At 32.6% G+C, this 11,094-nt stretch overlaps 4 protein-coding genes across 4 annotated transcripts; 3 read left to right on the top strand and 1 right to left on the bottom strand.

Annotated features, from left to right (window-relative positions):
- Positions 1-291: 291 nt before the first annotated feature.
- LOC142235336 (uncharacterized) lies at positions 292-1,806 on the bottom strand. Its single transcript, XM_075306592.1, has 2 exons — positions 1,770-1,806; positions 292-1,493 (listed from the first exon to the last, which is right to left on the bottom strand). The coding sequence occupies exons 1-2, from the start codon at positions 1,804-1,806 to the stop codon at positions 292-294; spliced, it is 1,239 nt and encodes a 412-aa protein (XP_075162707.1).
- Positions 1,807-1,834: 28 nt separating this feature from the next.
- LOC142235337 (uncharacterized) lies at positions 1,835-2,884 on the top strand. Its single transcript, XM_075306593.1, has one exon. The coding sequence runs from the start codon at positions 1,835-1,837 to the stop codon at positions 2,882-2,884; it is 1,050 nt and encodes a 349-aa protein (XP_075162708.1).
- A 446-nt stretch (positions 2,885-3,330) lies between these two features.
- Positions 3,331-5,874, top strand: LOC142235338 (uncharacterized). Its single transcript, XM_075306594.1, has one exon. It carries the CDS (start codon positions 3,331-3,333, stop codon positions 5,872-5,874), a length of 2,544 nt encoding a protein of 847 aa, XP_075162709.1.
- A 3,729-nt stretch (positions 5,875-9,603) lies between these two features.
- On the top strand, positions 9,604-10,716 carry LOC142235339 (uncharacterized). Its single transcript, XM_075306595.1, has one exon. It carries the CDS (start codon positions 9,604-9,606, stop codon positions 10,714-10,716), a length of 1,113 nt encoding a protein of 370 aa, XP_075162710.1.
- Positions 10,717-11,094: the final 378 nt, after the last annotated feature.

Consider the following 11,094-nt stretch of genomic DNA (forward strand, 5'->3'; position numbering starts at 1 on the left):
GCTTCATCAGGAGTCGATCTATAATAAAAGTGGTTTGATAATTTTTAATCATGACATGTAAAATTCTTTCTCAAAATTGTTTTTAAAATCGCAAATAATTTTAGTGGTAATAACAGCTATTGGTTTTAGTTTACAAATTTTTTATAAATAATTAAAGATTTTAATAATTGTAATTAACAAGTATCAGGAGACCAGGAAAAACAAAAGGAATTACATTATACACTTACGTATGCAAAACATTTAAGTGTAACACAACAACAACACATAAAGCTTAAAACTAGAGTAGTATCACTACGTTCGTCTATTACTTTTATTGCACTGATTTCCCTCTTGCTTTCTCTGATGCTGAGTACTTGCATATCTAGTTGTCTTGTCTATGATGTGTCTGTATATGTGAGCAATGTTATCTGTATCTGATTTGTAGTTCATTCTCTTCTCTGTGGGTACATTGTTAATGTACAACATTTCTAATGTTAATCTTTTGCTGTTGCTACTCTCTCTCTCCAATACTCTCACATCGTCAAAGTTCGGGTGATGTTTCGTTGTCGCACAGTGTGTTGCAAGCGCGGTTTTTTGGAGTTTGTTGTTATTGCGGAGTTTTATGTCTGATTTGTGTCCCGACAGTCTTGTTTTTAATTTATTTTTCGTAGTTCCAATATACATTTTGTCACATGGTTCTTTGTTATCTCCATTACATGTTATTTGATAGATAACATTAGATGTTTCCATAATAGGCGTCTTGTCTTTAGTTTTTGTGAAAATGTTTTTTAGTGTATTGTAATTTTTATGGGCAATATTGACTTTATTTTTGTCTACTATGTTAGAGTTTGTTATCCTTTCCGAAATTCCTTTTACATAGGATAAGGATCTGTAAATTTTGGGTTCTTTCTCTATATTTTCTTTGTCCAAGTAGGGTTTGTAAGATGAAATTAGTTCTTTTATTAGTTTTGGTGGAAAATTATTTTCTTGAAGTATATTTTGCAGCTTTTTTCTGTTGTTTTTATGGAATTTATTATCGCTTATTGTCAGTACTCTGTTTACTAAGTTTTTGGCCGTATTTATTAGTATGGACCTTGGGTGATTGGAAAAGAAGTTCATTATTCTTCCTGATGCTGTATCTTTCTGATACCAGTCTGTAATAAGTTTTCCATTTTCTTTTATTAGTAGTATGTCCAAGTAAGGCAGTTTATTATCCGTTTCTATTTCCATCGTAAAACTTATGCTTTTATGAAATTCATTAAGGCATTTTAATGTGTTATCTATTTCGTCCTCTTTTAATATCGCAAATAGGTCGTCAACGTACTTAGTCATAATTTTGGGTTTTTCTTTTAACTTGTCCATAGATGTGTCTAACAATTTTTCCATTAAAATGTCTGCTATGACCGGAGATGCTGGTGGATACCCATTGAGACCAATATGCTCTTCGGTTAAATCCCCGTCCTCGGAGATGTGTAAATATGTGGCAGATATTCTGAAATGCTTGACAGTTAAATCTAGATATAATGTTCGGGATTCAGTGCAATTTAGAGATAGGATAAAACACTTGACGATCCAAAAGGATGAGAAATTAATTTCGTTTGACGTAGTATCGCTTTTCCCAAGTGTACCAGTTGACGCAGCACTCCAAATAATAGAAGAAAGGTGGAATGAAATAACTGTGCACACGAATATGACAAAGCATCTGTTTATGAAAATACTACGTTTCTGTATAGTGGACAATCGATATTTTAAATACGACGGAAAAATATACAGGCAGAAAAAAGGCTTACCCATGGGATCACCAGCATCTCCGGTCATAGCAGACATTTTAATGGAAAAATTGTTAGACACATCTATGGACAAGTTAAAAGAAAAACCCAAAATTATGACTAAGTACGTTGACGACCTATTTGCGATATTAAAAGAGGACGAAATAGATAACACATTAAAATGCCTTAATGAATTTCATAAAAGCATAAGTTTTACGATGGAAATAGAAACGGATAATAAACTGCCTTACTTGGACATACTACTAATAAAAGAAAATGGAAAACTTATTACAGACTGGTATCAGAAAGATACAGCATCAGGAAGAATAATGAACTTCTTTTCCAATCACCCAAGGTCCATACTAATAAATACGGCCAAAAACTTAGTAAACAGAGTACTGACAATAAGCGATAATAAATTCCATAAAAACAACAGAAAAAAGCTGCAAAATATACTTCAAGAAAATAATTTTCCACCAAAACTAATAAAAGAACTAATTTCATCTTACAAACCCTACTTGGACAAAGAAAATATAGAGAAAGAACCCAAAATTTACAGATCCTTATCCTATGTAAAAGGAATTTCGGAAAGGATAACAAACTCTAACATAGTAGACAAAAATAAAGTCAATATTGCCCATAAAAATTACAATACACTAAAAAACATTTTCACAAAAACTAAAGACAAGACGCCTATTATGGAAACATCTAATGTTATCTATCAAATAACATGTAATGGAGATAACAAAGAACCATGTGACAAAATGTATATTGGAACTACGAAAAATAAATTAAAAACAAGACTGTCGGGACACAAATCAGACATAAAACTCCGCAATAACAACAAACTCCAAAAAACCGCGCTTGCAACACACTGTGCGACAACGAAACATCACCCGAACTTTGACGATGTGAGAGTATTGGAGAGAGAGAGTAGCAACAGCAAAAGATTAACATTAGAAATGTTGTACATTAACAATGTACCCACAGAGAAGAGAATGAACTACAAATCAGATACAGATAACATTGCTCACATATACAGACACATCATAGACAAGACAACTAGATATGCAAGTACTCAGCATCAGAGAAAGCAAGAGGGAAATCAGTGCAATAAAAGTAATAGACGAACGTAGTGATACTACTCTAGTTTTAAGCTTTATGTGTTGTTGTTGTGTTACACTTAAATGTTTTGCATACGTAAGTGTATAATGTAATTCCTTTTGTTTTTCCTGGTCTCCTGATACTTGTTAATTACAATTATTAAAATCTTTAATTATTTATAAAAAATTTGTAAACTAAAACCAATAGCTGTTATTACCACTAAAATTATTTGCGATTTTAAAAACAATTTTGAGAAAGAATTTTACATGTCATGATTAAAAATTATCAAACCACTTTTATTATAGATCGACTCCTGATGAAGCAATTCAATGTAATTGCGAAATATTGAAAAATAAAGAAACCAATACATACAAAAAACGATCTCAAGCTTGATTAATTATTTTCTATTGGAAAAAAGAAAGATCGAATAAAATCAAAATTTCTAATTAAACACGGAAAGCACGCCGAGAATAAAACAATGATCTATAATAAAATAAAGAATAATGACAAATCTCTAAGACGCAATATAAACAGACACAAAAATTTGAAAGTGAAAACCGAAAAGATTCACTCTTCAATAACATTTCTAATCAGATGTCGTAATCATGGAATTATACCTGAATTCATAAAAAATTCGATGAAAAACATCTACAATATTTTGGAAAATAAAGAAAAATCTAAAATTGACTTACAGCCCACACTCTTGCAATACATTGAGCATTTTCAAATAAAAATTCTGAATATTTTAATTAAGCACAGACATAATCTCCAGAAAAGTTACAAAGAAGAAGAGGAAAAGATAAAAAAATGGCTTAATGATCACCTCTCACAAGACGAAAACGAAACACTTGTTTCCTATCAAAACACATATATCAGGAAAATTAAAGAAAGAACAAATGAAATACAAAAAGGAAAATTCAATAAACTTTTAGAAAAACAACGAACTGAACTAAACATACGGGTTAATGAAAAATGGTTTGTCAACAAAACCAAAACGGAATTTCCATACGATATAAAATGGCTTCTATCTCTAGGACAAAAGCACGGTCTCCCAACTCAAAGAACAAAATTCCCTTTGTTCAAATATATCGCTGATGGAGAAAATTTAATCCAGATGAACAATGACAAGGAAGAGCAAGAAAAGGCTAGGACAAAATTCGCAACATCGGTAGAGAATCACATTAACAAAATGTCCCATAGTGGAAGAGAAAAATATATTATAAACACAGTGGAACGAACTAAAAAATTTTTAAATGCCAACAAGAATATTTACATACTAAACGCAGACAAAGGAAACGTTACAGTGGCCATGGAGAAGGAAGAATATAAAGAGAGGATGTTAAAAATTGTAGGAGATATGATGACATATCAAAGAGTAAATAAAGACCCCACACAAGCCCTACAAAAGAGAAATAATGAGTTAGTTGAAGAACTTTTCAAGAATAATATCATATCGGAAGCGGAAAAGAAGAACCTTAAGGCAGATAATGTGATAGCACCAAGGCTGTACGGACTACCAAAAATCCATAAAGAAGGATACCCATTGAGACCAATATGCTCTTCGGTTAAATCCCCGTCCTCGGAGATGTGTAAATATGTGGCAGATATTCTGAAATGCTTGACAGTTAAATCTAGATATAATGTTCGGGATTCAGTGCAATTTAGAGATAGGATAAAACACTTGACGATCCAAAAGGATGAGAAATTAATTTCGTTTGACGTAGTATCGCTTTTCCCAAGTGTACCAGTTGACGCAGCACTCCAAATAATAGAAGAAAGGTGGAATGAAATAACTGTGCACACGAATATGACAAAGCATCTGTTTATGAAAATACTACGTTTCTGTATAGTGGACAATCGATATTTTAAATACGACGGAAAAATATACAGGCAGAAAAAAGGCTTACCCATGGGATCACCAGCATCTCCGGTCATAGCAGACATTTTAATGGAAAAATTGTTAGACACATCTATGGACAAGTTAAAAGAAAAACCCAAAATTATGACTAAGTACGTTGACGACCTATTTGCGATATTAAAAGAGGACGAAATAGATAACACATTAAAATGCCTTAATGAATTTCATAAAAGCATAAGTTTTACGATGGAAATAGAAACGGATAATAAACTGCCTTACTTGGACATACTACTAATAAAAGAAAATGGAAAACTTATTACAGACTGGTATCAGAAAGATACAGCATCAGGAAGAATAATGAACTTCTTTTCCAATCACCCAAGGTCCATACTAATAAATACGGCCAAAAACTTAGTAAACAGAGTACTGACAATAAGCGATAATAAATTCCATAAAAACAACAGAAAAAAGCTGCAAAATATACTTCAAGAAAATAATTTTCCACCAAAACTAATAAAAGAACTAATTTCATCTTACAAACCCTACTTGGACAAAGAAAATATAGAGAAAGAACCCAAAATTTACAGATCCTTATCCTATGTAAAAGGAATTTCGGAAAGGATAACAAACTCTAACATAGTAGACAAAAATAAAGTCAATATTGCCCATAAAAATTACAATACACTAAAAAACATTTTCACAAAAACTAAAGACAAGACGCCTATTATGGAAACATCTAATGTTATCTATCAAATAACATGTAATGGAGATAACAAAGAACCATGTGACAAAATGTATATTGGAACTACGAAAAATAAATTAAAAACAAGACTGTCGGGACACAAATCAGACATAAAACTCCGCAATAACAACAAACTCCAAAAAACCGCGCTTGCAACACACTGTGCGACAACGAAACATCACCCGAACTTTGACGATGTGAGAGTATTGGAGAGAGAGAGTAGCAACAGCAAAAGATTAACATTAGAAATGTTGTACATTAACAATGTACCCACAGAGAAGAGAATGAACTACAAATCAGATACAGATAACATTGCTCACATATACAGACACATCATAGACAAGACAACTAGATATGCAAGTACTCAGCATCAGAGAAAGCAAGAGGGAAATCAGTGCAATAAAAGTAATAGACGAACGTAGTGATACTACTCTAGTTTTAAGCTTTATGTGTTGTTGTTGTGTTACACTTAAATGTTTTGCATACGTAAGTGTATAATGTAATTCCTTTTGTTTTTCCTGGTCTCCTGATACTTGTTAATTACAATTATTAAAATCTTTAATTATTTATAAAAAATTTGTAAACTAAAACCAATAGCTGTTATTACCACTAAAATTATTTGCGATTTTAAAAACAATTTTGAGAAAGAATTTTACATGTCATGATTAAAAATTATCAAACCACTTTTATTATAGATCGACTCCTGATGAAGCAATTCAATGTAATTGCGAAATATTGAAAAATAAAGAAACCAATACATACAAAAAACGATCTCAAGCTTGATTAATTATTTTCTATTGGAAAAAAGAAAGATCGAATAAAATCAAAATTTCTAATGAAATACAATTTTGACAAAATGTTCTATAGAAATAAAATGTTGACAAAATTTTCTACAGGAATAAAGTTTACCACACATTGTTAAAGATCAAGCCTTGCCGGCTTCTAATTTCCTCCTCTAGAGCCACCAAAATGTAGAAATTATTACAAATTGTGTTGAGTGAAAATGCCCTACATTGTGGCCCTACGTCCCTACAAGATGCTAAATATTAGAAAAACCCTACATATAGGGAATTTCCCCTACTTCTAGCAACAATGGCTGTGTTGATATTGCGCCTACGGAGCTAGTATGCCACTAATATTGAGCCTATTATTAACAAGTAATAATATTGAGCCTATATAAAGGTTTGTCCCAAATACATACATTTAAATATCACTCAATTTGGACAGAATTTGATAGACTTCTACAAAATCTATAGACTCAAAATGTAAGTTGGCTAATGCACTAGGGTGGAACACAATATTAGTAAAAAAAAATTATTATAACCTGTACCACAGTAGTAGTGAAGGGAATAAATATGTGAAACATTTAAATCTGAAGCAATTATAAGGAAACTTCGCAAAAGTTTATTTATGATTTATCGACCATTTTTGTCGAAACAAAAATGGTCAAAATACCAACATTTTCCTTGTAAAATCGCCACTGCTTAGTCGAAAAGTTATAAAACTGACTCTAATTTTCCTAAACTTCTAATACATACATATCGTGCGATAAATCATAAATAAACTTTTGCGAAGTTTCCTTAAAATTGCTTCAGATTTAAATGTTTCACATATTTTTTTTACTAATATTGTGTTCCACCCTAGTGCATTAGCCAACTTACATTTTGAGTCTATAGAGTTTGTAGAAGTCTATCAAATTCTGTCCAAATCGAGTGATATTTAAATGTATGTATTTGGGACAAACCTTTATATATAGCCCCCAACACATTTGGCGGATGTGATATGGTTTCGAAAATTTAGATCTACAAAGTGGTGCAGGGTATAATATAGTCGGCCCCGCCCGACTTTAGACTTTCCTTACATATATATTGGAGCTATATCTAAATCTGAACCGATTTCAACCAAATTTGGCACGCATAGCTACAATGCTTATTCTACTCCCTGTGCAAAATTTCAATTAAATCGGAGTAAAAGATTGGCCACTGTGATCATATGAGTGTAAATCGGGCGAACGATATATATGGGAGCTATATCTAAATCTGAACCAATTTCAATCAAATTTGGCACGCATAGCTACAATGCTAATTCTACTCCCTGTACAAAATTTCAATGAAATCGGAGTAAAAGATTGGCCACTGTGATCATATGAGTGTAAATCGGGCGAACGATATATATGGGAGCTATATCTAAATCTGAACCGATTTCAATCAAATTTGGCACACATGACAATATTACTAATTGTACTCCTAGTGCAAAATTTCAACCAAATTGGCCCAAAACTCTGGCTTCTGGGGCCATATAAGTCCATATCGGGCGAAAAATATATATGGAAGCTATATCTTAATCTGAACCGATTTCAATCAAATTTGGCACACATGACTATACTATCAATTTTACTCCTTGTGCAAAATTTCAAGCTAATCGGGATAAAACTCTGGCTTCTGGGTCCATATAAGTGCATATCGGGCGAAAGATATATATGGGAGCTATATCTAAATCTGAACCGATTTCAATCAAATTTGGCACACATGACTATACTATCAATTTTACTCCCTGTGCAAAATTTCAACCAAATTGGGCCAAAACTCTGGCTTTTACGACCATATTAGTCCATATCGGGCGAGTGATATATATTGGAGCTATATCTAAATCTGAACCGATTTCAATCAAATTTTGCACACTTGACTATACTACTAGTTGTACTCGTAGTGCAAAATTTCAACCAAATTCGGCCAAAAATCTGGCTTCTTGGGCCATATAAGTCCATATCGGACGAAAGATATATATGGGAGCTATATCTAAATCTGAACCGATATCAATCAATTTTGCACACATGACTATACGACTAAGTGTTATGTTTGTACAAATATTCAAGCAAATCGGTATAAATCTCTGGCTGCTGGGTATATATTAGTGCATATCGGGCGAAACATATATATGGGAGCTATATCTAAATCCGAACCGATTTCTTCCAAAATCAATAGGGTTCTATTCTGACCCAAATTAGGAACATGTGCAAATTTGAAGGCGATTGGACTTAAATTGCGACCTAGACTTTGATCACAAAAATGTGTTCACAGACAGACGAACGTACGGACAGACGGACGGACAGACGGACATGGCTATATCGACTCAGGGACCCACCCTGAGCATTATTGCCAAAGACACCATGTGTCTATCTCGTCTCCTTCTGGGTGTTACAAACATATGCACTAACTTATAATACCCTGTTCCACAGTGTGGCGCGGGGTATAAAAATGAGAAAATCGTTAAATTAGTGTGGGTAATAAATCAAAATTTGTAAAAATCGAGCAATATTCTTTATAAGTACGATCGGCTAGTACATTTGAAATTTGAGTAACATTGGTTAATAAATAAGAGTACTATGGCCAAATTTGGGAAAATCGAGCGATGCATATATATGGAAGCTATATGTAAATCTGAACCAATTTGCATAATATTTTGCGGGTTTGATTAATACCACAAAAGGTTACCTTGTGCAAGATTTGAGTAAGATCGGTTACGAAATGAGGCCTGTATGGTCAAACATAAGGTTATTAGGGGCGAATATTTCAAAATACATATATATGGGAGCTATATCTAAATCTGAACCGATCTCGATGATTTTTTGCACATATAGTTAGTGCTATAGAAGACTACATTTAGCCAAATTTGAGTAACATCGGTTGATAAATAAGGGTTTTATGGCCAAATTTAGAAAAATCGGGCGGAACATATATATGGGAGCTATAGCTCAATCTGAACCGATTTCGATGATTTTTTTGCACACATAGTTAGTGCTACAGAAGATTATATTTAGCCAACTTTGAGTACGATCGGTTGATAAATAAAGGTTTTGTGGCCAAATTTGGGAAAATCGGGCGATACATATATATGGGAGCTATATCTAAATCTGAACCGATTTGGAAAAGATTACCTTTTGCTAAATTTGGTGACGATCCGTTTGAAAAAACGCGCAACGTGACCCCATTTGTCGAAATCGGGCGACACATATATATGGGAGCTATAAATAAATTTGATCCGATTTCTTCCAAATCCATCTGTTTATGAAAATACTACGTTTCTGTATAGTGGACAATCGATATTTTAAATACGACGGAAAAATATACAGGCAGAAAAAAGGCTTACCCATGGGATCACCAGCATCTCCGGTCATAGCAGACATTTTAATGGAAAAATTGTTAGACACATCTATGGACAAGTTAAAAGAAAAACCCAAAATTATGACTAAGTACGTTGACGACCTATTTGCGATATTAAAAGAGGACGAAATAGATAACACATTAAAATGCCTTAATGAATTTCATAAAAGCATAAGTTTTACGATGGAAATAGAAACGGATAATAAACTGCCTTACTTGGACATACTACTAATAAAAGAAAATGGAAAACTTATTACAGACTGGTATCAGAAAGATACAGCATCAGGAAGAATAATGAACTTCTTTTCCAATCACCCAAGGTCCATACTAATAAATACGGCCAAAAACTTAGTAAACAGAGTACTGACAATAAGCGATAATAAATTCCATAAAAACAACAGAAAAAAGCTGCAAAATATACTTCAAGAAAATAATTTTCCACCAAAACTAATAAAAGAACTAATTTCATCTTACAAACCCTACTTGGACAAAGAAAATATAGAGAAAGAACCCAAAATTTACAGATCCTTATCCTATGTAAAAGGAATTTCGGAAAGGATAACAAACTCTAACATAGTAGACAAAAATAAAGTCAATATTGCCCATAAAAATTACAATACACTAAAAAACATTTTCACAAAAACTAAAGACAAGACGCCTATTATGGAAACATCTAATGTTATCTATCAAATAACATGTAATGGAGATAACAAAGAACCATGTGACAAAATGTATATTGGAACTACGAAAAATAAATTAAAAACAAGACTGTCGGGACACAAATCAGACATAAAACTCCGCAATAACAACAAACTCCAAAAAACCGCGCTTGCAACACACTGTGCGACAACGAAACATCACCCGAACTTTGACGATGTGAGAGTATTGGAGAGAGAGAGTAGCAACAGCAAAAGATTAACATTAGAAATGTTGTACATTAACAATGTACCCACAGAGAAGAGAATGAACTACAAATCAGATACAGATAACATTGCTCACATATACAGACACATCATAGACAAGACAACTAGATATGCAAGTACTCAGCATCAGAGAAAGCAAGAGGGAAATCAGTGCAATAAAAGTAATAGACGAACGTAGTGATACTACTCTAGTTTTAAGCTTTATGTGTTGTTGTTGTGTTACACTTAAATGTTTTGCATACGTAAGTGTATAATGTAATTCCTTTTGTTTTTCCTGGTCTCCTGATACTTGTTAATTACAATTATTAAAATCTTTAATTATTTATAAAAAATTTGTAAACTAAAACCAATAGCTGTTATTACCACTAAAATTATTTGCGATTTTAAAAACAATTTTGAGAAAGAATTTTACATGTCATGATTAAAAATTATCAAACCACTTTTATTATAGATCGACTCCTGATGAAGCAATTCAATGTAATTGCGAAATATTGAAAAATAAAGAAACCAATACATACAAAAAACGATCTCAAGCTTGATTAATTATTTTCTATTG

Source organism: Haematobia irritans, chromosome 4 (genome assembly GCF_050003625.1).
Source record: "Haematobia irritans isolate KBUSLIRL chromosome 4, ASM5000362v1, whole genome shotgun sequence".
Classification (NCBI taxonomy): domain Eukaryota; kingdom Metazoa; phylum Arthropoda; class Insecta; order Diptera; family Muscidae; genus Haematobia; species Haematobia irritans.